Source organism: Bos taurus, chromosome 10 (genome assembly GCF_002263795.3).
Source record: "Bos taurus isolate L1 Dominette 01449 registration number 42190680 breed Hereford chromosome 10, ARS-UCD2.0, whole genome shotgun sequence".
NCBI lineage: Eukaryota > Metazoa > Chordata > Mammalia > Artiodactyla > Bovidae > Bos > Bos taurus.
Window position 1 is genome coordinate 60,152,995 of NC_037337.1, and position 27,802 is coordinate 60,180,796.

A 27,802-nucleotide genomic window follows, 5' to 3' on the forward strand; every position below is an offset into this window, starting at 1 on the left:
TGAGTCTGAGTGAACTCCGGGAGTTGGTGATGGACAGGGAGGCCTGGTGTGCTGCGATTCATGGGGTCGCAAAGAGTCGGACACGACTGGGTGACTGATCTGATCTGATCTGATGACTTCAGTTTTCTTAAATTTACCAAGACTTCCTTTGTTGTCCAGGATGTGATCTGTTCTGGAGAATGTTCCATATGCACTTGAAAAGAAGATATATTTTTCTGATTTTGGATGGAATGCTCTATAAATGTCAATTAGATCTATCTGTTCTAATGTGTCTTTTAAAGCCTGTGTTTCCTTATTGATTTTCTGTCTGGATGATGTTTCTATTGATTTAAGTGGAATGCTAAAGTCCTCCACCAAGGTGCTACTGTCAATTTTCCTTTTATGTCTGTTAACATTTGCTGAATATATTGAGGTGCTCCTGTGTTGGGTGCATATATAATTGTTATATCTTCTTCTATTGATCCCTTGACTATTATGTAATGTCCTTTTTGTGTCTTGTAACAGTCTTTATTTTAATGTCTATATTGTCTTGATAGGAGTACTGCTACTCTAGCTTTCCTTTGATTTCCATTTGCATAGAATACAGTTTTCTATCCCCTCACTTTGAGTCTGTATGTGTCTCTAGATCTGAAGTGGGTCTCTTACAGACAACATGTATATAGATCTTGTTTTTGTATTAATTCAGCCAGCCTATGTCTTTTGGTTGGAGCATTTAATCTATTTACATTTGAGATAATTATTGATATGTATGTTCTTATTGCCATTTTAAAGTTGTTTGATTTTGTAGGACTTTTTAAATTCCTTTTCTCTTTTGTTTACTTCTCTTGTGATTTGATAACTATCTTTAGTGTTGTGTTTGGATCCTTTTTCTTTTCTGTGTGTTTATCTATTATAGATTTTTTGTTTATGGTTACCATGAGGTTTTGATGTAGCAGTCTATATGTATACATGATTGTTTTAAGTTGCTAGTTTCTTAATTTAAAATGCATTTCAAGTATCCTGCATTTGTACTTTCCTCTGCTCACAATTACTGTTTTGACATCATATTTGTGTGTAGATGATTTCCTACTTTTACTATATGTTTACATTTATTAGTGAGCTTTACCATTTTGTAATTTTCTTGTTTCTAATTGTGGCCTTTTCTTTTATGCTTAAAGAATTGCTTTAGCATTTGTGGTAACACTTGTTTGATGGTGCTGAATTCTTTTAGCTTTTGTTTGTCTATAAAGCTTTTGATTTCTGCATTAATTCTGAATGAGAGTCATGCTGAGCAAAGTATTCTTGGTTTTAGGTTTTTCCCTTTCTTTGCTTTTAATATATCAAGTCACTCCCTTCTGGCTTGTACAGTTTCTGCTAAAAAATCAAGTGATAGTCTTATGGGGATTCCCTTGTTTATTATTTGTTGCTTTTCCTTTCTTGCTTTTAATGTTTTCTCTGTCCTTAGTTTTTGTCAATTTGATTACTATCTGTCTAGGCATGTTCCTCCTTCATTTAATTCTATATGGGACCATCTGCACTTCCTGGACTTGGGTGACTCTGGAAGGAATCACACTTGGCACTTAAATAAAAGGCAGGTGTTGGAGCATCACCTTTGTAATATTCAAATTTACAGGTTTTGGATATATTAGAAAATTTGGCTCCATTTTAATCCCAAATTGAATTTCATACTTGTTCTTACTTTAAGTTCCATATATCTGCTATAATACAAATAGGTAATTTTTATATAGAATTGTCTGTCTTAAAATTTTTCTTTGGAATAGAATTGATTTACAATGGTGTGTTTGTTTCAGGTGTACAACAAATTGACTTGGGTCTCTCTCTCTCTCTCTTTCTATATATATACATATATACACACATACATACACATTTGTATATATATGTATGTATATATACACACATATATACACATTCGTATATATATGTATGTATATATACACACACACATTAATACATTCTTTTTTAAATTCTTTTCCATTATATGTTATTACAAGACATTGTACATAGTTCCATGTACTATACAGCAGATCTTTGTTGGTTATATATTTTATATATAGTAATGTGTATATTTTGATTGCAAACTCCAAATTTATCCCTTCCCCCTTTCCAATTTGGTAACCATAAGTTTGTTTTCTGTGTCTGTCTGGTTAGATTTAAGTCTCATAAATGGAGTCTGTTATTTGTTCTCTTAATGACTTCCTAGTCATCTAGATTTGACTAGGAAGAAAGTTGAATGATGGGAATTTTTGGTTAACAAGTGTTTCTCAAATACTAATGTTTTGTACATATCTCGTTTTCTTATATAGGCCAGCTGTGAGGCCTGGTGAAAAATAATCAAGTGCAATAATGTTCTGCAGTAAGAAGAAATCACTTGGTAAGTATTGAGTTCTTCAGGAGATACAAAGCAAATATGATTTTTTTAAGCATTCATTTTAATTTCAAGGAGATATGATTTATAAGCAAAAACCACATAGATCTTGAGTGTTCTCCTTGAGCTTTGACAATTTTATGTATATTTGTAATTTTCAAAAAGCAAGAAACAATATTTCTATCACTCCAGGAAGTTCCTTGTGCCCCCTTTTTTCATTTTCCCTGCATTGTACACAACCACCTTCTGATTTCTATTTGGTTGATTTACCTATTTTTGAAATTAACATAAATGAAACCATGCAGCATGTATTCTTGTGTCTTCTTTCACTAAGTGTAAGGTTTTTGACATATTTCCATGTGGTTGCGTGTATCAATATTTTGTTATTCAGTTTTTCCTTGTAAAGTAGTATTCCATTGTATGATTACACCAACAATTAAAACTAAGATCATATGGTTAGAAATAATTTAGGTTCACTATGGCAAGAAACATTTGGTTTTTGGTTGAGTAATTTGTCTAGCAAAACAGTTTTAATAGTATTCTAGTGTTAAGAAATACATTATTGTGACCTGAGAGTATTAATCTTGTCTTAAACCTTGTTAGTCAGTGATGTTATTGTGTAGTTTTTCCTTCAGTGGAAGTGTATTTGGTTTATTACTACTGTTTTATTTCAGACTTGTTAGAGAGGAAAGGCTGGATTAGAGTATATCTAATATTCTCCTTCTAATCCTATGTGTGACAGTTGGTTAACCTACTTTGATAGGCAGTTATTTCTTGGTGCAGTCTGTTCCCTTTTTGGACACATTCATTGCAATGTTCAGTCTCACAATGAGCTGAAATCTGTCTCAGTGTAGTTTGCACCTGTAGGTCATTAGTTATGCCCTCTGGGGCAATAGTTTCATATTTCCAGAGCTTATTTAAGAGTCTAGAATTATTGTCGTCATTTTTTCTTTTACAAATAAAGTGATTTATTTATACCTAGTCACTGGTATTACCTTAATAATGTAAACATTAGATTAACCAGTTTTGACAAGGACAAGTTTCCAACAGAATCTACTGTTGTGAGGTTTTGGTAAGTTCAGTTTCACTTTTTAAAAATAATTTCTATGTATATATGAAGCGCATATGTATAAAATAAGCAATTTTTTATAAATAAAATTAAGAAAATAGAAGTAACTGTAATTGGACAATCCAGAGATAACTGCTCCAGTCTGCCATGTTGTCTAATTTAGAGGGCTCCAATCAGTGACCTCTATTAATACGTTAATGTATATTTATCCACATATCCCCAGATGGAACTATGGTGTGCATTATTTTGAAACTGGCTCTTAAATATTAATCTTGTAATCACAGATACCTTTTCTACCTTAAACTTTTCTCTATAACATAATATTTTTTTATATTTTCCTCTAACTTTTAATTTTGAAAATGTTGGAACTTACAAAAAATTGGAAGAATGATAAACACCCAAATACCTTTCACCTAAATTCTACAGTTGTTACCATTTTGCCACATTTACTTCCTCTTTTTCCTCTCCCTTCCGCCAGCACACACCCAAACACATGCATACGCATAAATTTTTTGTTGTTGACATCATGACTCTTATCCCCAAATCCTTCAGCACAGATCTCCTAAGAACAAGGACGTTCTCCGTCTTAACTGCAGTATTGTCACCACATCCAAGAAGTGTAACATTTATGAATAAGTAATATACATTCCATTTTTCAGTTTCCCCAACTGTCCCCACATCTCATGTCTCGGAGCTTGTTTTTATTTTTGGTATGATATCTAATTATAATGTTCACACATTGTGTTTGGCTTTAAACTCCTTTATTTTCTTTTAGATTTAGAATAGTTTGTCATCACATTGATTTTTGGCCAAAGTCCGTTCCGAAAGTCATTCCACTCAGTCGTTTTGGATTGAACATCTTGGGTGCAAATACTATGAAATAATATTTAAATGGGAAACTAATAAATTAGTTACTTGAACCACTCTTGATGGGAAATACAACTTGCTGATCTTCCTCATATGGAATTTCATTTTACAGACTGTCATAGCTATTTGTAATGAGCTTTTAAGTAGCCCATTTGTAAATAGCTTTGTAATGAGGTGAAATGTTGCCACATCGTTGGGTCTGTATTCACTGTGGTGCTAATTGGCAGAGAAAGCTGAGGCTAGTTCCTTCCTCTTGGACTTGTTACAATGGCCACATGACTTGAGGCACTGACTTTGGTGTCACCATCATTTGCATCATCATGATTGGGAATGTGACATCTTTAGATTATATCAATTCTTATAGATCTATTTATAGACTGGAGATCTTTGTTGTTTAGTTGCTAAGTCATGTCCGACTCTCTGTGACCCCATGGACTGCAGCAGCACGCCAGGCTTCCCTATCCTCCACTCTCTCCTGGAGTTTGCTCAAGTTCATGTCCATTGAATCAGTGATGCTATCTAACCATCTCATCCTCTGCCGCCCTCTTCTCCTTTGGCCTTCAGTCTTTCCCAGCACCAGGGTCTTTTCCAATGAGACGGCTCCTCATATCAGGTGGCCGAAGTACTGGAGCGTCAGCTTTGGCATCAGTTGATGCTGGAGACCTTATTCAATCTACAGTATTCATTTACTTACCATTTTGCCACATTTGCTTCCTCTCCTTCCTCTCCTCTCCTTCTTCTCCTCTCTCTTCCACTCCTCTATTCACGCAGTCAACAAATATTTTTGAGCACCTATGATATGCTAGGTAGTACCAACTTTACTTCACATAACTTTTTAATGATTTAATAAAAACACATATCTTTATACAATTAAGTTTACAGTAGCAGTGATAACTTAATAACAATTTACCAAACGTCACTACCAGTATGTTTTCCAGAGGAGCACAGACTAGAGAACTTCTAGTCAGCCTGCTGTTGTCAGGGGGAGAATCAGGCAGAAGTGATATCTTACTTCAATGAGTTATTTAAGATCTATATTTAAGAAGTGTGCACTTATATTTATATAAACTTTCACAACATCATCAGGAAGCTTGGGACATTGATGATGTATGTGAAAATATAACAAGCTAACCATTAAGTGTTGTGGGAACCCAAGAATTTTCTCCCAGATATATGCTTTACTATTTATTATCTCCATATCCACATAAATCTCACAGTCTTCAGCATGTGGAAAATTCTAGCTAACTGACTCAAATATTTAAAACACACTTACAATCTATTCTTTTTGTTTGTTTGTTATTTGTAATTCATCCTTTTGGTGTAAGCTTGAATGGGAAATCCAAAGATGACCACTTTAAAGCATATATGTGCTTCATATTTTACATATGAACAACAAAGAATGTTGCTCATATGTAAAATACCTAATTCAGGTTTTAGGTTGTTAGGTAATATGGTAAGCAAAAGAGGTAGATAATTGGAGGCTTTATTTAGGCTGTAAAGCTATTATTGATTCCAAAATGTGAAGGTTGTGGAGCGACATGCATTATTCCACAGGGTGCAGGGTGGGAAGATCAGACCAAGGTCACATTATGTGTTTCAAAAAATATTGAAAATTAAATTTTACAGTTGTGAGGGTTTAAAGACAAATATAATCCAGGTTGGACTCATTATTATGTATCCATTATTATTATATTCATTTTGCTTCTAACTTTAAATGAAAATTTAAACATTTTTGTGTTCCTTAAAAGTATTGTGGGCTCCAGATGCTGCATATACTGTGCCTACAAAGGAGGTAGTGCTTTCGTTGAAGTTAAGATACCTATATATTATTTAGTAGGTACTGGGTTGTTCCTATTGCAGAGGACTGGTGACACAAAAGATGAATAAGACATTCAATTTGTTTCTTTTATTTATATACTGGTTCTTTAATGAAACTATCCATCTTGTTATCATAGTTATTTTAAAGTCCATATCTGACAGTTCCAATATCTAGATTATCTGTGAGCCTGCTTATATTTTCTATCTCTTGATTTTCAATAGTTGGTTGTTGTGCTGTATCATACCTACTAGTTTATTATTAAAATCTATACATTGCATATGAAAAAGTTACAGAGGGTCTGGATGTTATTTTTCTTCAGGAGATTTACTTTCTTCCAGCAAGCGGTAACAGAAGGAACAGGTCATTTTGATCCAGTCAGGGACTGAGAAAAGTTAAGGCTGGGTTTCAGTGTTTATAAGACCTTGTTTGCTTTAGCTTTTTCTCACTCTAAGTCAATCCAAAACCTAGTATGTTACTAGGGCCCTTCTTTTCTGCCAGGTTCTGAATTCTAATTATTGTCTCATCTCTGGGCAGGTTAGGAATTATCACATGCCTCAGGGGAAAGGAACAGAGTATCAGGTTCATCTCAGTATATTTCTCTTCTCTGCTGAAACTTTTCCCTTAAAGTCCTGGCTGATTTTGTTGTTCCATGGTAGTTTCAAACAGCTTTGTATATGTCATCTCTTATCATTGTTCTCAATAAATGGGTTTTCCTGACATTTTATCCTATTTTAGTGGGAAGCAGATTGTTTTAAAACAGTCTGTTTTATAAGATTATCAGAAAGCTACATTATATCACATTATTCTATAGTTGTTCAGTTCAGTTCAGTCACTCAGTAGTGTCCGATTCTTTGCAACCCCATGAACCACAGCACGCCAGGCCTCCCTGTCCATCACCAACTTCTGGAGTCCACTCAAACTCATGTCCATCGAGTCGGTGATGCCATCCAGCCATCTCATCCTCTGTCGTCCCCTTCTCCTCTTGGCCCCAGTCCCTCCCAGCATCAGAGTCTTTTTCAATGAGTCGACTCTTCGCATGAGGTGGCCAAAGTACTGGAGTTTCCGCTTTAGCATCAGTCCTTCCAATGAACACCCAGTACTGATCTCGTTTAGAATGGAGTGGTTGGATCTCCTTGCAGTCAAAGGGACTCTCAAGAGTCTTCTCCAACACCACAGTTCAAAAGCATCAATTTTTCAGCACTCAGCTTTCTTCACAGTCCAATTCTCACATCCATACATGACCACTGGAAAAACCATAGCCTTGACTAGACGAACCTTTGTTGGCAAAGTAATGTCTCTGCTTTTGAATATGCTATCTAGGTTGGTGATAACCTTCCTTCCAAGGAGTAAGCGTCTTTTAATTTCATGGCTGCAGTCACCATCTGCAGTGGTTTTGGAGCCCAGAAAAATAAAGTCTGACACTGTTTCCACTGTTTCCCCATCTATTTGCCATGAAGTGATGGGACCAGATGCCATGATCTTCGTTTTCTGAATGTTGAGCTTTAAGCCACTTTTTTCACTCTCCACTTTCACTTTCATCAAGAGGCTTTTGAGTTCCTCTTCTCTTTCTGCCATAAGGGTGGTGGCATCTGCATATCTGAGGTTATTGATATTTCTCCCGGCAATCTTGATTCCAGCTTGTGCTACTTCCAGTCCAGCGTTTCTCATGATGTACTCTGTATATAAGTTAAATAAGCAGGGTGACAATATACAGCCTGATGTACTCCTTTTCCTATTTGGAACCGGTCTGTTGTTCCATGTCCAGTTCTAACTGTTGCTTCCTCCTGCATATAAGTTTCTCAAGAGGCAGGTCAGGTGGTCTGGTATTCCCATCTCTTGAAGAATTTCCCACAGTTTATTGTGATCCACACAGTCAAAGGCTTTGGCATAGTCAATAAAGCAGAAATAGATGTTTTTCTGGAACTCTCTTGCTTTCTCGATCCAGCAGATGTTGGCAATTTGATCTCTGATTCCTCTGCCTTTCCTAAAACCAGCTTGAACATCTGAAAGTTCACGGTTCACGTATTGCTGAAGCCTGGCTTGGAGAATTTTAAGCATTACTTTACTAGCGTGTGAGATGAGTGCAATTGTGTGGTAGTTTGAGCATTCTTTGGCATTGCCTTTCTTTGGGATTGGAATGAAAATTGACCTTTTCGAGTCCTGTGGCCACTGCTGAGTTTTCTAAATTTGCTGGCATATTGAGTGCAGCACTTTCACAGTATCATCTTTCAGGATTTGAAATAGCTCCACTGGAATTCCATCACCTCCACTAGCTTTGTTTGTAGTGATGCTTTCTAAGGCCCAGTTCACTTCACATTCCAGGTTGTCTGGCTGTAGGTGAGTGATCATACCATCATGATTATCTGGGTCATTAGATAAATATTTTAGATTTGTTAGGATTAGAAGTAAGAAATGAGCAGAAAGAATAGTTAAGTTGAATAAGAAAATAATCGTTAATTAATATGTTAATCAGTCTTATTTACTAGAATGGATTTAAGCTTTAGCTATGACACGTATACAAATATATATCTCTTTTGAGCTGTCTCATTCCAGTGGATAATACAATAGTATTCAGAATTGCATTCTATGTCATACATGTTTATTGGTCTTAGAACATATTTCCAAATACATTGTTCCAATTCTCCATTTTATTATTTAGTATTTCCAACTGTGTAATAATCTAATTGTCACACTTTGGTTTTATAAAAAAAAATTGTCTTAATTGAAAAATTTCATCCATAGAATTATAATAATTTATTTTTAAAGATGCTTTATATTCCTTCCATAGATCCACACCTTAGAACAGTCCTTTAATTTAGCATTTGAGCCAGTACCTGGCATATAGTAAGCACCTACTGAATGGTTGTTGTCGTTGTTATTATTTTAAGTAGTCTTTTAAATGCTATGTATGTGTTAAGTTGCTTCAGTCGTTTCTGACTCTTTGTGATTCTGTGGACTGTAGCCCACCAGGTTCCTGGGTCCATGTTATTCTCCAGGCAAGAGTACTGGAGTGGATTGCCATGCCCTCCTCTGGGGGATTTTCCTGACCCAGGGATTTGAACCCACATCTCTTATGTTTCCTGCACTGGCAGGAAGGTTCCTTAACACTAGCACCACCTGGGAGGCTATAGAGATTTTGTCTATAAAATGTCCAAATCTGGATACCTTATCATTGACAAAGGAGGCAAGAATATACAATGGATTAAAGACAATCTCTTTAACAAGTGGTGCTGGGAAATCTGGTCAACCACTCATAAAAGAATGAAACTAGAACACTTTCTAAAACCATACACAAAAATAAACTCAAAATGGATTAAAGATCTAAACCTAAGACCAGAAACTATAAAACTCCTAGAGGAGAACATAGGCAAAACACTCTCTGATATACATCACAGCAGGATCCTCTATGACCCACCTCCCAGAATATTGGAAATAAAAGCAAGAATAAACAAATGGGACCTAATTAAACTTAAAAGCTTCTGCACAACAAAGGAAACTATTAGCAAGGTGAAAAGACAGCCTTCAGAATGGGAGAAAATAATAGCAAATGAAGCAACTGACAAACAACTCATCTCAAAAATATACAAGCGACTCCTACAGCTCAACTCCAGAAAAATAAATGACCCAATCAAAAAATGGGCCAAGAACTAAACAGACATTTCTCCAAAGAAGACATACAGATGGCTAACAAACACATGAAAAGATGCTCAACATCACTCATTATCAGAGAAATGCAAATCAAAACCACTATGAGGTACCATTTCACGCCAGTCAGAATGGCTGCGATCCAAAAGTCTACAAGCAATACATGCTGGAGAGGGTGTGGAGAAAAGGGAACCCTCTTACACTGTTGGTGGGAATGCAAACTAGTACAGCCACTATGGAGAACAGTGTGGAGATTCCTTAAAAAAACTGGAAATAGAACTGCCTTATGACCCAGCAATCCCACTGTTGGGCATACACACTGAGGAAACCAGAAGGGAAAGAGACATGTGTACCCCAGTGTTCATCGCAGCACTGTTTATAATAGTCAGGACATGGAAGCAACCTAGATGTCCATCAGCAGAGGAATGGATAAGAAAGCTGTGGTACATATACACAATGGAGTATTACTCAGCAATTAAAAGGAATACACTTGAATCCGTTCTAATGAGGTGGATGGAACTGGAGCCTATTATACAGAGTGAAGTAAGCCAGAAAGAAAAACACCAGTACGGTATACTAACACACATATATGGAATTTAGAAAGATGGTAACAATAACCCTGTGTATGAGACAGCAAAAGAGACACTGAGGTATAGAACAGTCTTATGGACTCTGTTGGAGAGGGAGAGGGTGGGAAGATTTGGGAGAATGGCATTGAAACATGTATAACATCACGTATGAAACGAGTTGCCAGTCCAGGTTCGATGCACGATACTGGATGCTTGGGGCTGGTGCACTGGGACGACCCAGAGGGATGGTATGGAGAGGGAGGAGGGAGGAGGGTTCAGGATGGGGAGCACATATATACCTGTGGCGGATTCATTTCGATGTTTGGCAAAACTAATACAATATTGTAAAGTTTAAAAATAAAATAAAATTAAACTAGAAAAAAAAAATGTCCAAATCTCACTCCCCAGGATGGCAAGAATCCCACACTTTCCAGCAGGATGTTGGACCTATTTCTCAAAAACATCACTTTCACTATTTGTTCAAATAGAACTTCGTAATTTAAAGGAAATTAAGATTTTTTATTTCTAGTCTTAATTTTGAAATCTGGATTTCCTTTTGATGGTGGAATGAAGTCTGAAAGTTTATGAGGTAATCCCAAACATGGTATTTTTTATAAAGAAAAATACTTTTAATAATTCAGAAATGAAAAGCCTACTGTGAATTGTAAACCTGCCTTCATATGATGAATAAACCAATTAAAACATCACATTTCAATGATTTTGACTGGATTGATCTTGTATCATTGTGGTAGTGCTGGTTGTCTTATGTTAATCTCAACCTTGACTGGTGGTTCATTCATTCACTTATTCATTTATCCACTCATCCAGTCACTCAGCCAGCCATTTCACAGATACATACTGAATACCTGTTACGCACCAGACACTGTTCAAAACAGAAAAGAAACAACTGTGGTCAAAACAGATTTTTTTTTAATATAAATTTATTTATTTTAATTGGCGGCTAATTACTTTACAATATTGTATTGGTTTTGCCATACATCAACATGAATCCACCACGGGTGTACATGTGTTCCCCATCCTGAACCCCCCTGCCACTTCCCTCCCCATACCATCCCTCTGGGTCATCCCAGTGCACCAGCCCAGAGCATCCTGTATCATATATCAAACCTGGACTGGCGATTCTTTTCACATATAATACTATACATGTTTCAATGCCATTCTCCCAAATCATCCCACCCTCACCCTCTCCCACAGAGTCTAAAAGACTGTTCTATACATTTGTGTCTCTTTTGCTGTCTCACATACAGGGTTATCGTTACCATCTTTCTAAATTCCATATATATGTGTTAGTATACTGTATTGGTGTTTTTCTTTCTGGCTTACTTCACTCTGTATAATAGGCTCCAGTTTCATCCACCTCATTAGAACTGATTCAAATGTATTCTTTTTAATGGCTGAGTAATACTCCATTGTGTATATGTACCACAGCTTTCTTATCCATTCCTCTGCTGATGGACATCTAGGTTGCTTCCATGTCCTGGCTATTATAAACAGTGCTGCGATGAACATTGGGGTACATGTGTCTCTTTCAATTTCCTCAGTGTGTATCCCCAGCAGTGGGATTGCTGGGTCGTATGGCAGTTCTATTTCCAGTTTTTTAAGGAATCTCCACACTGTTCTCCATAGTGGCTGTACTAGTTTGCATTCTCACCAACAGTGTAAGAGGATTCCCTTTTCTCCACACCCTCTCCAGCATTTATTGCTTGTAGACTTATGGATTGCAGCCATTCTGACTGGCGTGAAATGGTACCTCATAGTGGTTTTGATTTGCATTTCTCTGATAATGAGTGATGTTGAGCATCTTTTCATGTGTTTGTTAGCCATCTGTATGTCTTCTTTGGAGAAATGTCTGTTTAGTTCTTGGCCCATTTTTTGATTGGGTCATTTATTTTTCTGGAGTTGAGCTGCAGGAGTTGCTTGTATACTTTTGAGATTAATTCTTTGTCAGTTGCTTCATTTGCTATTATTTTCTCCCATTCTGAAGGCTGTCTTTTCACCTTGCTTATAGTTTCCTTTGTTGTGCAGAAGCTTTTAGTTTTAATTAGGTCACATTTGTTTATTTTTGCTTTTATTTCCAATATTCTGGGAGGTGGGTCATAGAGGATCCTGCTGTGATGTATGTCAGAGAGTGTTTTGCCTATGTTCTCCTCTAGGAGTTTTATAGTTTCTGGTCTTAGGTTTAGATCTTTAATCCATTTTGAGTTTATTTTTGTGTATGGTGTTAGAAAGTGTTCTAATTTCATTCTTTTACAAGTGGTTGACCAGTTTCCCCAGCACCACTTGTTAAAGAGATTGTGTTTTCTCCACTGTATATTCTTGCCTCCTTTGTCAAAGATAAGGTGTCCATAGGTGTGTGGGTTTATCTCTGGGATTTCTATTTTGTTCCACTGATCTATATTTCTGTCTTTTGTGCCAGTACCATACTGTCTTGATGACTGTGGCTTTGTATTAGAGCCTGAAGTCAGGCAGGTTGATTTTCCAGTTCCATTCTTCTTTCTCAAGATTGCTTTGGCTATTCAAGGTTTTTTGTATTTCCATACAAGTTGTGAAATTATTTGTTCTTGCTCGGTGAAAAATACCATTGGTAGCTTGATAGGGATTGCATTGAATCTATAGATTGCTTTGAATAGTATACTCATTTTCACTATATTGATTCTTCCAATCCATGAACACGGTATATTTCTCCATCTATTAGTGTCCTCTTTGATTTCTTTCACCAGTATTTTATAGTTTTCTATATATAGGTCTTTGTTTCATTAGGTGGATATATTCCTAAGTATTTTATTCTTTTCGTTGCAATGGTGAATGGAATTGTTTCCTTAATTTCTCTTTCTGTTTTCTCATTATTAGTGTATAGGAATGCAAGGGATTTCTGTGTGTTGATTTTATGTCCTGCAACTCTACTATATTCATTGATTAGCTCTAGTAATTTTCTGGTGGAGTCTTTAGGGTTTTCTATGTAGAGGATCATGTCATCTGCAAAGAGTGAGAGTTTTACTTCTTCTTTTCCAATTTGGATTCCTTTTATTTCTTTTTCTGCTCTGATTGCTGTGGCCAGAACTTCCAAAACTATGTTGAATAGTAGTGGTGAAAGTGGGCACCCTTGTTGGGTTCCTGATTTTAGGGGAAATGCTTTCAATTTTTCACCATTGAGGTTATTGTTTGCTGTGGGTTTGTCATATATAGCTTTTATTATGTTGAAGTATGTTCCTTCTATTCCTGCTTTCTGGAGAGTTTTTATCATAAATGGATGTTGAATCTTGTCAAAGGCTTTCTCTGCATCTATTGAGATAATCATATGGCTTTTATTTTTCAATTTGTTAATGTGGTGTATTACATTGATTGATTTGTGGATATTGAAGAATCCTTGCATCCCTGTGATAAAGCCCACTTCATCATGATGTTTGATCTTTTTAATGTGTTGTTGGATTCTGATTGCTAGAATTTTGTTAAGGATTTTTGCATCTATGTTCATCAGTGATATTGGCCTATAGTTTTCTTTTTTGTGGCATCTTTGTCAGGTTCTGGTATTAGGGTGATGGTGGCCTCATAGAATGAGTTTGGAAGTTTACCTTCCTCTGCAATTTTCTGGAAGAGTTTGAGTAGAATAGGTGTTAGCTCTTCTTTAAACTTTTGGTAGAATTCAGCTGTGAAGCCGTCTGGACCTGGGCTTTTGTTTGCTGGAAGATTTCTGATTACACTTTCAATTTCTGTGCTTGTGATGGGTCTGTTAAGATTTTCTATTTCTTCCTGGTTCAGTTTTGGAAAGTTGTACTTTTCTAAGAACTTGTCCATTTCTTCCAAGTTGTCCATTTTATTGGCATATAATTGCTGATAGTAGTCTCTTATGATCCTTTGTATTTGTGTGTTGTCTGTTGTGATCTCTCCATTTTCATTTCTAATTTTATTGATTTGATTTTTCTCCCTTTGTTTCTTGATGAGTCTGGCTAATGGTTTGTCAATTATATTTATCCTCTCAAAGAACCAGCTTTTGGCTTTGTTGATTTTGCTATGGTCTCTTTTGTTTCTTTTGCATTTATTTCTGCCCTAATTTTTAAGATTTCTTTCCTTCTACTAACCCTGGGGTTCTTCATTTCTTCCTTTTCTAGTTTGCTTTACGTATAGAGTTAGGTTATTTATTTGACTTTTTTCTTGTTTCTGAGGTATGCCTGTATTGCTATGAACTTTCCCCTTAGTACTGCTTTTACAGTGTCCCACAGGTTTTGGGTTGTTGTGTTTTCATTTTCATTCATTTCTATGGAAATTTTGATTTCTTTTTTGATTTCTTCTGTGATTTGTTGGTTATTCAGCAGCGTGTTGTTCAGCCTCCATATGTTGGAATTTTTAATAGTTTTTCTCCTGTAATTGAGATCTGACATTGTGGTCAGAAAAGATGCTTGGAATGATTTCTATTTTTTTGAATTTAGCAAGGCTAGATTTATGGCCCAGGATGTGATCTGTCCTGGAGAAGGTTATATGTGCGCTTGAGAAAAAGGTGAAATTCATTAACAAAACAGATTTTAAAAATCAAAAACTCTTAAGTCTGTATGAAGCTTACATTCTTGTGGGGGGGACAGGGAGAGATAGTTAACAATAAATGAATAAGTAAGTCATCTTGTGTACTGGAGGTTTTGCAGTTTTAAAAATGATAATCAGGGAAGGCTGAATAGAGAAAGACATAGTTGAGCAAATATCTGAAAGAAGTGAGAAGGGGGATCATGTAGTTACTGGAGAACAAGGATTTTAGGCAGAGAGACCAGCCAGTGTAAAAGCTTTGAGGTGGGAGTGTGCCTGGCCTGTTAGAGGAACAACAAAGAGGCGCTGTGCCTGGAGCTGACTGACTGAGCAAGGGGGAGGGTCGTCAGGGTTAGATCCATTTTTTTTTTTTTTTTGAAGCTTTAAACTAATACAAAACTAAGTATTAAAGGTAATGTTCATTTAGCATGAAAAAACAAATCCTTATAAATCTCAATTTTGAAAATCCGTAACATACCATGCATATCACAAAATTCAGAAAAATAACAGGTTCATTAAATCAGTACTTGATAGACCTTTATAATGCCTTTGTTCCTCTACTTTTGGTGCTCTATTTTTTGATTGCGTCTTTTATGACCATTGTTTTGTGCATAACTTTCTATAGAGATACTAGAAAGATAATTCATTTTTTCCTCTAGCACATTAAAATTAGTTTTAAAATTATGATAGCCTAGAATAAAATCACTGAAGATGGTGATTGCAGCCATGAAATTAAAAGACGCTTACTCCTTGGAAGGAAAGTTATGACCAATCTAGATAGCATATTCAAAAGCAGAGACATTACTTTGCCAACAAAGGTTCGTCTAGTCAAGGCTATGATTTTTCCAGTGGTCATGTATGGATGTGAGAGTTGGACTGTGAAGAAAGCTCAGCGCCCAAGAATTGATCCTTTTGAAGTGTGGTGTTGGAGAAGACTCTTGAGAGTCCCTTGGACTGCAAGGAGATCCAACCAGTCCATTCTAAAGGAGATTAGTTTTGGGTGTTCTTTGGAAGGACTGATGCTAAAGCTGAAACTCCAGTACTTTGGCCACCTCATGCGAAGAGTTGACCCATTGGAAAAGACTCCGATGCTGGGAGGGATTTGGGGCAGGAGAAAGGGACGACAGAGGATGAGATTGCTGGATGGCATCACCGACTCAATAGATGAGAGTTTGAGTGAACTCCGGGAGTTGGTGATGGACAGGGAGGCCTGGCGTGCTGCAATTCATGGGTTCCAAAGAGTCAGACGTGACTGAATGACTTAATTGAACTGAGAATAACTGCAACTTCATGACTTCGTAATGTCATATAAAGATTTAGAATTGTTAACCTTGGGAAAACTTGCATCAAGTTTCCTTCATATCTGAGCTGTTACAGATGTACTTAACTATATATGATAATATTGGAAATGGGTTTGTGCTCTGTCAGCACTGGGATATTAATAAATTTTATATGTTTAATCCTCATGTAAAGAGAAAAATATATGATAGGCTTATTATATATAGTATCAAGGATACTCAAGCATTTGATTCTCCTAATACTACTAATATGAGATAAATTTTGTTTTGACTAGTAGTTAATGAAAAGTAAACCTTCCATGTACAGTTTTACATGTGTGATGATGGGAAGAATCCTCAACAGATTAACTTCTGGCTCAGTATTGCAAACTCCTGTTTCTTCCATGATTCACATACTTTGGGTGCCAGGTGCTACCAGACACAGTCATATTGCCATATGACCTTGGGCTCTGCACTTTCATCTTGCCATGCTAGGTAATTCCCCATGGAGACAGAATTATTCCTACTTTCGGGTGACCGCCAGTAACTTTGTACAGAAGTGACAGTGAATCACATAAATACATTCTGCTAAACACAACTTGGTGTATTTTTAACTTGGCAGTCTTTTATCCCTGCATTGTCTAATACAAGGCAAAATGTGATGGGAGGAAATAGAGTTGAGACAATGATCTTAGCCTTTGTGGCTAAAATATTTTAATCTTGCACATCAAAAAACAAGACAGTGTGAAACAGATTTCTAGTGCTACACCCAGGGTGTTGGGATGAAATGTGCAAGTGAGGTAAGCTGAAGCTTAAGCTTCATTAGAAGAACTGGCTTCTCTCCTGAACAAAATTGGACATTTTGTGTGGAGGACAGAGATGAGTCTTGTGGTAGGCAGATTCATGCCCTGCTCCTGCAAAGATAAAGGTGTCCATGTCCAAATCCTTTGAACTTGTGAACATGTAACTTTACATGGTAGAAGACACTTTGCAGATGTGATGGAGTTAAGGATTTTAAGATGGGACGATTATCCTAGATTATAAAAGTGGGCTCGTTGTAATCAAAAGGGTTTCTTATAAGAGGGATGCAGAAGTCAGAGGAGGTGTTGTAATAATGAAAGCAGAAGTCAGAGTGATGCATATATTACCAAGGAATTCGGGCAGCCTCTAGAGGCTAGAAAAGGCAAAGAACAGACAGTCCTAGAGCCTCTAGAAGGGACTCAGTCTTGATGAAACAGCTTAATTTTATCCCTGTGAGATTCATTTTCATTCTTTTGACTTCCATAATAATAAGACAATACGTTGGTACTGTTTTAAACAATTACATTTGTGGTGATTTCCTAGAGCAGCAATTGGAAACTACTGCAATTCTGGAACTGTCACTCTGTTCTGTTGAAAATAGATGAAAGGGTAGGAGTGAGGAGACCCAAGGGGAGGCTATTACCACAGCCAGGAGGAGAGGTGAGGTGGCTTGGACCAGAGTGTGGTCAGAAGAGGGGCGGAGAAATGGGCAGACTTATTTTCTGCTCAAAGTTCTGGCTGTCTTTCATCTCCTTTAAAATGTGTTTTATTTGGCTGGTTCATGAATAGGTAAAGAAATCAAGTCTCCTATGTTTTTCTTTTCATCTTTTCAATTGGTCCAATATTCTGCTAGAAGGTACAGCTGAGGAGGAACTGTAGATGTCCTCTTGCAAAGTCCATATTTCACCACATCTCGGGTGGCAGACCACCTCCACCAAATGCCTTCTCTTTTTAGTAAATGACTATGACTCAGCTTGGACAGGGTCCAACCTACCACACTCCACAGTTTGTATTCACCTAAGTTCCCTTCAGAGCTTCCCAGGATAGGTGGGAATGACTTTGACCCCCTACCTGGACTTGACTTTCCTTTACTCTGCTTTCTGTGGCCCTCTAGGCCTCTCTTCCACTTCGTTGCTGTGCACATTTACATGACCTTTGAACATGATGGCTGGCTTACTTATTTTTCCTTCACTGTCTAGAATAGAGCCTTTACTCAATATTTACTGAACTCAAAGGAGTTCAGTAAATATTTCGGCAATAAATCACTTAGTCTTGGCTCCAGCAGATTTTATTTGCCAAATGGTTTCGGAAATTAAGGCTCAGAAACTAGTATGTACTAAAGAAACTCAGTTTATAGCCCTACACATATCAAAACGACAAACACAAGCTCTGAGAAACACAGCTTCCTGTGTAAGCCCTGGGGTGTGAAGCAGATAAGAGCCCTCCTTGGTTTCCTTCTCACACCTCTGTCTTTCCCACATGGGGTTCTTTCCTCTCACTTTGTGACAGGTGGCTTGATTTCCCTTGAATAGTTGGACTGTGTCTCACAAAGGGAAATTAAATGTCCTTCAGCTTTTTCTAGGCTCTTGTGATCCTTGGGGTAGATTCTGATTTTTTTTTTTTTCATTTTGAATGGATAGGCTGTGGGAAAATATAGCTATTTTTTATCTGTATAGGAAATATAGGAAATATTCTGATCCTGGCATAGTTCATAGCACTATAGTTTTTGCTGTAGATAATCAAATTGTAAGAGAATGTAGATAAAAATCCAGTTTTCTAGTATTGTATCCATAAGAAAAAGGTTGGTAAGAAAACAAGTTTTGGACAGGGGTTTGGGAAAGCCTCCAGTGAGAGGTCAGTCAGGTTCTCTGGGAGAGGGAGGTGGTACTCCACTGTGAAGCAGAGAGAAGCCTGGAAGCAGTGAAATGTAAGGAGTCACAGGGCCCCAGGTTTGACTGGGAGGGAGTCTGTGTTTTGAAGTACATCCTTGAGTATCACTTTGAAAACAAAATCTTTTGGCTGTGCCCCAGGGCATGTGGGGTCTTAGTTCCCCAACCAGGGATTGAACCCACACCCCTGCATTGGCAGCAGGAAGCCTTAATCACTGAACCACCAGGAAAGTCCCCTGGAGCATCACTTTTGTTGAGAGAGGTCTCATCTTCCCGTCTTTGACCTCTGGACACAGGCGTGGGTACATTAATGTGCAGTTCTCTAATCATTTCTGCATGGTACCACCCACCATCTCCTTAGAATCTCTTCCAAGCTCCTTTTACATTCAGTGTTTGAAATCAGATTCTATTACATAATTGTGCTAGGCCTTTATTTTTCTTACTTGTAAAGTGGTGTTAATAACAGCGAGTACCTAATAGGATTGTTGTGAGGGTTAATGCATGTGAAATGCTTCATACAGCATCTAACTTTTAAGGAGTGCTCAGTAGACATTAGCTATTATTCTTTTCACTGTATTACAGTGAAGTCTTAAATCTCCAGTTGTGAATGTGTACTTACAGAAGAAAGCCACATGGTGAGGCTCATGGGAAGATTCTATCGATTTAACTTGTAATGTGTATAGTATAATTCATGTATGCTCGAAGGGAAATGAATTAGTAAAATATTTTTGTATTTCTTCATGAAGCTGTAGGAAGTCATGAGAGGAACAAATCTCTGAATAAATCAAGTTTTCCAAATATCTGGACCTGATAAGCAAATTGGCTCAACCCAGAGGAAAACAATCCCAGGGCCCTTTAGCATTTGTTGACTCCCCTAACTTTGTTTCCAAGCTCTTTTGAGAGCACAAGAATTTTAAAAAATCATGGAAGGATTTTTTTTTTTTTTTGCCTCAATTCTCCCGTTAGTTTGCTTTTTAAATGTCAACAAATCCTCCCAGATGCAGGTCACCACTGAGTTTCAGTAGAAAACCCTGATTCGGGATACACATTTTTCAATTGTATCGGAATGTACTCTTGGAGTCAAATCAGGAAATCTTGAAGGCTGGGGAACTCTTTTTTTTTTTTTTTATTGTCTTTAAAACCTTGCCCTGCTCATTTTTCTTTCCTCATGTCTTTAATGAATTACTTTGGCTCCCAACCACACAGGCCAGATTGTGAAGAATGAAAGAACATTAAGAAGGGAAAAAGCTTAAGTTATTATATTGGCTTGAGGGAATTTTTGCCCAACCCCAAATCCTACAACCCTCAAACCTCAAGTGACACTCCATGTTTGGAGACATTCTTCAACTTCTGGACTGGGACCAGCCTTCATGAGGAAATATTAGTCTGTGCTATCAGGATTTTATAGGGACACCCCCAAATTCTCCATGGTGCTTCCTCATTTCATGGTTTGGGGGAGCTAAAGCCAACTGCCTAGACACTGTCCTCTAAGCTGCATTTGGTGAAGGACAAAATGCTCTGGAGTTAAATGAAGAAAGACAGTGTGCTTGTTAATTATGGGCTCATAGTTGCTGTGATCACTCATGGGCCCAATGGAAACCTCCTAAATCTTCCCCTTACTCTTAGTCTTGTTAACAGAATTGCTACATTTACTAACTAGTTTTAAACACTAAGGTCACATTGACATTGTTTGGAGACAATATGCACTGTTCAGAGACAAACTCAACAACAACAAAAAAAATGTTTAAGTGACCTGTCTTCTCTTGTCTCCTGAAAGTTGAAGCTGGATAATGTGTGATTTATCATGTTATGAGAGAGAAGAGCCCAGATTAGGAAGTGGGTGTTGCCTTCAGTAACCTAGCATAGAATCAATGGGTATTTGCCAATTTCTACTGAAAATATTCAGAAAATTACTTCAGACCCTCTTCAGTTATAGTAATAATAGTGACATTGACTATATGAACTTAGATGATTTCTTCTTTTTCACCTGTTATTTTTTTTATTAAAGGCATTTTTGAGTATTTTTCTGTTTATAAAGTGCTTTGCAAACATTTTCTCACTTAATGATGGCCCCATAATGTGGCATTCTATTACTGAGGAAGCATGGGTAAAGAGAGTTTCTTGAGTTAAAAGTGCTCACACAGATGATCTGGTGGAAGGAGATCTCAAGTCTCTTGCTTCACAATCTTGGCTTCTTCTGAGGGCTCCTTCATCAAACTCATTTAAAAAATTATGTATTTGGCTGCGCTGGGTCTTAGTTGTGGCATGCAGGATCTTTACTTGTAGCATGTGGGGTCCAGTTCCCCAAGTAGGAATTGAACCTGGGCCCCATTCATTGGAAGCGTGGAGTCTTAGCCACTGGACCATGAAGGAAGTCCCCATTATCAACCTCATATTTATGGGTCTAAAACCTCTTGCTAACATGAGAACAGCATTGTGCTTACAATTAAAATTTTCCAGCAGAGTAGTCTTAGGTCCCTCCCATCTTTTAAACTTATGTCTTAGTGATCTGATAACACTTTGGGGATTTTCTAGATGCATCTCCTCCTCCTGTAAGGAAAGGCAAGTATACATAATACATAAATGGATATGGTTTTATTGTCTGAAACCGAGTCAAACAAACTGTCAGCCCTATAAGAAAATTATTTCAGGGAGGGAGGGGGTTTCTCCAGGTCATATTCCGAAACTCAGGTTACTCTTTTTAATAAATGTTCCCTAACATTTAACTGATTTATAATCATTTCATAAAATAGATGGGGTAGCCTCAGTTAGTTATCTTCTCTATGTAACAGGAAGCACATGGCTCAAAGATAAGCATTCCATGAGTGCTTCATTGATATTTTGTTTGATTGAGGCAGACAAATTATTTTGGCCTTCCTGAGATTTGAGGAGTGAAGTATATTTCCAGCACCCTGTATGAAGAAGGACTTTGAGGGGTTAATGACCTCTTTTGCCTCTCTTCTGCAGCAGATTAAAAACAATGTCTAAGATAATTTTGCTTCTGCTAATGGCTATTGTCTTGCCCACTGAAATGGTGAAGGATGGCTTCCTATCCAAGCACATGTCTTTGGTGGGCTCCTCAGCTGTCACAAAAGAATGTTAACACTGTTACCAGCTTGCTCTTCTGCCTTATACATCTATACTCAGCTAGCAACACAGAGTAGCAGCTTTCCAGGTATTTCCTAGGAAGTTCAATCTCAACCTTACAGTCATTTAGTGTTTAGCACAAGTGCAGTTGAGAGGAATAATTTTTTAAATCTATAAAAATGTTTTATTATAGAATAGTAATATATTTTTCTTTATACAAATGCAGTAATAAAATGAGATTTTAAGTTCTTTTTATGGTGAAAGGGGCCAACCACAATCATCATACAGCCTTGCATGTTTTTTTTGCTTTCTCCATGGTTGTCCGCTTGGCCATATGTAAGTATAGCTAGACCTACAGGGGAGTTAACGTCCCCTGGGGCAACAGGGTGGGGGCTTAGGGTCAGGTAAACACTTTTGAGAGGCATTTTTATAATTTCCCTTGAAGAGTCAAGTCTCTGTTGCCCCTCTCACATCTTCACATACTTTGTAAAGCATGTTTATATACATTTGTCTTCATCTCTTTCTTGAAGTCAGTTTCTTACTTTAGGTTTAAGGAACAGAAGTGACGACTCTTGACTTGTACTTCACCAGAGAGGAATAATAATTAAGATGATTGCTCAAAGGACATGAAGTTCATTTGCTCATTTAAATAACCTAAAATATATTTTGAACTTCATCACTTCAGCAGAGAACTGATGTTTGGCCTTAGAAACTACAGAATGTTGGGCCCACAGAAACTCTTGTTGGGCTCTTGGGATTGTATTTGAGATATCCCTAGGCTTATTATAAAATACAGTTCTAAAAATCTCACTTTATGTTCTTTTCAAAAAAACAATGTATTTATGTTTGATTGTTCTGGGTCTTTGTCGTTGCACGGGCTTTACTCTAGTTGCTGCTAGTGGGGGCTACTCTAGTTGTGGTGTGTGGGCTTCTCCTTGCAGTGGCTTCTTTTGTTGCGCAGCACAGGCTCGAGGGCATGCAGACTTCAGTAGCTGTGGTTCCAGGTTCTAGAGTGCAGGTTCAGTAGTTGTGGTGCCTAGATTTAGCTGCTCCACCGCACGTGGGGCTTCCTGAATCAAGGATCAAATTCGTGTTTCCTGCAATGGGAGGTGGATTCTTTACCACTGAGACACCAGGGAAGTCTTCACTTTATGTTCTTTGTATCAAACAATGACTACTTTATGGGGAGTTCTTAGAGAAATTATTGTTTTAGCCAAGAGCTAATACATAATTGTACTTTCCCAAAGAAATTGGTTTATTTTACCTTTTAAGGTCTTCCCTGTAGCTCAAATGGTAAGAATCTTGCCGGCAACACAGTTCAAACCTGGGGAATGGCAGGGAATGGCAGTCCACTCCAGTATTCTTGCCTGTAGAATCCCATGGACAGAGGAGACTGGAGGTCTACAGTTCATGGGATCACAAAGAGTTGGACACGACTGAGCGACTAACACTACTACTACTAGCCATGCCTTCCTTTTTTCTGTAGAATTGGTGGTCCACCTGGAACAGATGTGTGGGTCATCATGTCAGGCATTTTTATTTTTATTATGGACTCTAGCTGATCATTATCCTTTCATTTTTTCCTCCACTCAACTTTACTTTAAATACTTAAACTGTTATTCTTCTTGTACATTCTTGAGTAGTTATTTTGGAGACATCTTGTGTGTAAATGCTCTTGCATGTTTAAAGATGTTTTTATTGTCCCTTCATGATTGATTATTTTACTGGGTGTAGAATTTTAAGTTCAAAATATTTTCCTTAAAACTGGAAGGCATCACTCCTGTGTTTTCTATCATCCTTGTTGCTGATGAGAAATTTCATGTTGGTCTAGTTCTTGTAACTCTGAGGCTACCCATTTTTTTCCTTGTGGAGTAAGACTTCTTTCTGGAGGAAAACTTCTTTCCTTCTGGAAGTTTTGAATGTTTTTATTTTTAGAATTCAAAATTTTATGAATATTTGTAGGTTCATTTTCATTCATCTTGATTGCCACTTGATGGCCCTTTTGCTTTGAAGAGCTGTCTTATTCTTGTACAGAGAAATTTTCTTCTATTTATTTCCTCCCACCCTATCTTTATGTTTTTTCTCCCAAGTGTTTTTTTTGTTCACATTACATTTGTCATTTTCATATATATTTTAAGAGATTTCTTCAGTCTTAGTTTTCATTCTGTCCTATTATACAGTTTATGCATTAAATATTTTTAATTTCCAGGAGCTTTCCTTGTCCTGTATTTTCTTTGTTCCTATTAGCTTGCTCTTGTTTCATGGGTGCCATGTCTTCTTGAATATCTTCAAGGTACTAATTAGAATTAAAAACAAAAACAACCCCTTTCCCCCACCTGTTTCAGAATTATCTCTTCCCCTTTGAATCTTCTGTTTTGTGTTCTTGGTTTTTCTCAGATGTCTTATGTGACTTATGGTTGCTGGTTTGTATTTACAAATGAAGGACTAGATGGATTAGTGTGGTTTCAAAGTCTCTCCTGTCAGGCCTCTCCTTTAAATAGGAGGTTCAGTGATAGAGTCAGCTCACATAGAAGATTTCCCGTGTGTCTTAGTCTGTTCTGTTTGTTATAACAGAATACACGGACTGGGTGGCTCAACATAAATTTATTTCTCACAGTTCTTGATGCTGGGAAGTCTACGATGAAGGTATTGGCAGATATGGGGGCTGATGAGAGCATGCTTCCTAGGTCATAGATAGGAAGATTGTCTTCTTGCTGTCTTCACATAATGGAAGGGGCAAAGGAACTCTCTAGGGCCTCTTTTCTTTTTTTAAAAACCTTTTATTGGGGTGTAGTTGATTTACAATGCTATGTTAGTTTTAGGTGTACAGCACAGTGAATCAGCTGTGTATATATCAGATCAGATCAGTTGCTCAGTCATGTCCGACTCTTTGCGACCCCATGAATCGCAGCACGCCAGGCCTCCCTGTCCATCACCAACTCCCGGAGTTCACTCAGACTCACGTCCATTGAGTCAGTGATGCCATCCAGCCATCTCATCCTCTGTCGTCCCCTTCTCCTCCTGCCCCCAATCCCTCCCAGCATCAGAGTCTTTTCCAATGAGTCAACTCTTCGCATGAGGTGGCCAAAGTACTGGAGTTTCAGCTTTAGCATCATTCCTTCCCAAGAAATCCCAGGGCTGATCTCCTTCAGAATGGACTGGTTGGATCTCCTTGCAGTCCAAGGGACTCTCAAGAGTCTTCTCCAACTCCACAGTTCAAAAGCATCAATTCTTTGGCGCTCAGCCTTCTTCACAGTCCAACTCTCACATCCATACATGACCACAGGAAAAACCATAGCCTTGACTAGACAGACCTTTGTTGGCAAAGTAATGTCTCTGCTTTTGAATATGCTGTCTAGGTTGGTCATAACTTTCCTTCCAAGGAGTAAGCATCTTTTAATTTCATGGCTGCAGTCACCATCTGCAGTGATTTTGGAGCCCAGAAAAATAAAGTCTGACACTGTTTCCACTGTTTCCCCACCTATTTCCCATGAAGTGATGGGACCGGATGCCATGATCTTCGTTTTCTGAATGTTGAGCTTTAAGCCAACTTTTTCACTCTCCACTTTCACTTTCATCAAGAGGCTTTTGAGTTCCTCTTCACTTTCTGCCATAAGGGTGGTGTCATCTGCATATCTGAGGTTATTGATATTTCTCCCAGCAATCTTGATTTCAGCTTGTCCTTCCTCCAACCCAGCATTTCTCATGATGTACTCTGCATATAAGTTAAACAAACAGAGTGACAATATACAGCCTTCACATACTCCTTTTCCTATTTGGAACCAGTCTGTTGTTCCATGTACCGTTCTAACTGTTGCTTCCTGACCTGCATATAGGTTTCTCAAGAGGCAGATCAGGTGGTCTGGTATTCCCATCTCTTTCAGAATTTCCCACAGTTTATTGTGATCCACACAGTCCAGGGCTTTGGCATAGTCAATAAAGCAGAAATAGATGCTTTTCTGGAACTCTCTTGCTTTTTCCATGATCCAGCGGATGTTGGCAATTTGATCTTTGGTTCCTCTGCCTTTTCTAAAACCAGCTTGAACATCAGGAAGTTCATGGTTCACATATTACTGAAGCCTGGCTTGAAGAATTTTGAGCATTACTTTACTAGCATGTGAGATGAGTGCAGTTATGCAGTAGTTTGAGCATTCTTTGGCATTGCCTTTCTTTGGGATTGGAATGAAAATTGACCTTTTCGAGTCCTGTGGCCACTGCTGAGTTTTCTAAATTTGCTGGCATATTGAGTGCAGCACTTTCACAGCAACATCTTTCAGGATTTGGAATAGCTCAACTGGAATTCCATCACCTCCACTAGCTTTGTTCGTAGTGATGTTTTTTAAGGCCCACTTGACTTCACTTTCCAGGATGTCTGGCTCTAGGTCAGTGATCACACCATCGTGATTATCTGGGCCGTGAAGATCTTTTTTGTACAGTTCTTCTGTGTATTCTTGCCACCTCTTCTTAATATCTTCTGCTTCTGTTAAGTCCATACCATTTCTGTCCTTTATCAAGCCCATCTTTGCATGAAATGTTCCTTTGGTATCTCTGATTTTCTTGAAGAGATCCCTACTCTTTCCCATTCTGTTGTTTTCCTCTATTTCTTTGCATTGATCACTGAGGAAGGCTTTCTTATCTCTTCTTTCTATTCTTTGGAACTCTGCATTCAGATGCTTATATCTTTGCTTTTCTCCTTTGCTTTTTGCTTCTCTTCTTTGCACAGCTATTTGTAAGGCCTCCCCAGACAGCCATTTTGCTTTTTTGCATTTCTTTTCCATGAGGATGGTCTTGATCCCTGTCTCCTGTATAATGTCACGAACCTCTGTCCATAGTTCATCAGGCACTCTATGTATCAGATCTAGGCCCTTAAATCTATTTCTCACTTCTACTGTATAATCATAAGGGATTTGATTTAGGTCATACCTGAATGGTCTAGTGGTTTTCCCTACTTTGTTCAATTTAAGTCTGAATTTGGCAATAAGGAGTTCATGGTCTGAGCCATAGTCATCTCCTGGTCTTGTTTTTGCTGACTGTATAGAGCTTCTCCATCTTTGGCTGCAAAGAATATAATCAGTCTGATTTCGGTGTTGACCATCTGGTGATGTCCATGTGTAGAGTCTTCTCTTGTGTTGTTGGAAGAGGGTGTTTGTTATGACCAGTGCATTTTCTTGGCAAAAGTCTATTAGTCTTTGCCCTGCTTCATTCTGTACTCCAAGGCCAAATTTGCCTGTTACTCCAGGTGTTTCTTGACTTCCTACTTTTGCATTCCAGTCCCCTATAATGAAAAGGACATCTTTTTTGGGTGTTAGTTCTAAAAGGTCTTGTAGGTCTTCATAGAACCGTTCAACTTCAGCTTCTTCCGTGTTACTGGTTGGGGCATAGACTTGGATTACTGTGATATTGAATGGTTTGCCTTGGAAACAAACAGAGATCATTCTGTCGTTTTTGAGATTGCATCCAATTACTGTATTTTGGACTCTTTTATTGACCATGATGGCTACTCCATTTCTTCTGAGGGATTCCTGCCCACAGTAGTAGATATAATGGTCATCTGAGTTAAATTCACCCATTCCAGTCCATTTCAGTTTGCTGATTCATATATATATATATATATATATATATATATATATATATATGGTCACCCTGCTTATTTAACTTATATGCAGAGTACATCATGAGAAACGCTGGGCTGGAATAAGCAAAAGCTGGAATCAAGATTGCTGGGAGAAATGTCAATAACCTCAGATATGCAGATGACACCACCCTTATGGCAGAAAGTGAAGAGGAACTAAAAAGCCTCTTGATGAAAGTGAAAGAGGAGAGTGAAAAAGTTGGCTGAAAGCTCAACATTCAGAAAACTAAGATCATGGCATCTGGT

At 37.8% G+C, this 27,802-nt stretch overlaps 1 protein-coding gene across 6 annotated transcripts in view; it reads left to right on the forward strand.

The window, feature by feature from the left end:
* Positions 1 to 27,802, forward strand: part of ATP8B4 (ATPase phospholipid transporting 8B4 (putative)) — a 342,280-nt gene that overhangs the window by 62,914 nt on the left and 251,564 nt on the right. For all 6 annotated transcript variants that reach the window (XM_010809391.4, XM_010809390.4, XM_015473206.3 and 3 more), the window contains one exon: positions 2,304 to 2,371. In XM_010809391.4, the coding sequence (XP_010807693.1) occupies positions 2,344 to 2,371 (28 nt within the window). In that variant the 5' untranslated portion in view covers positions 2,304 to 2,343. The remainder of the gene's footprint in view (positions 1 to 2,303; positions 2,372 to 27,802) is intronic.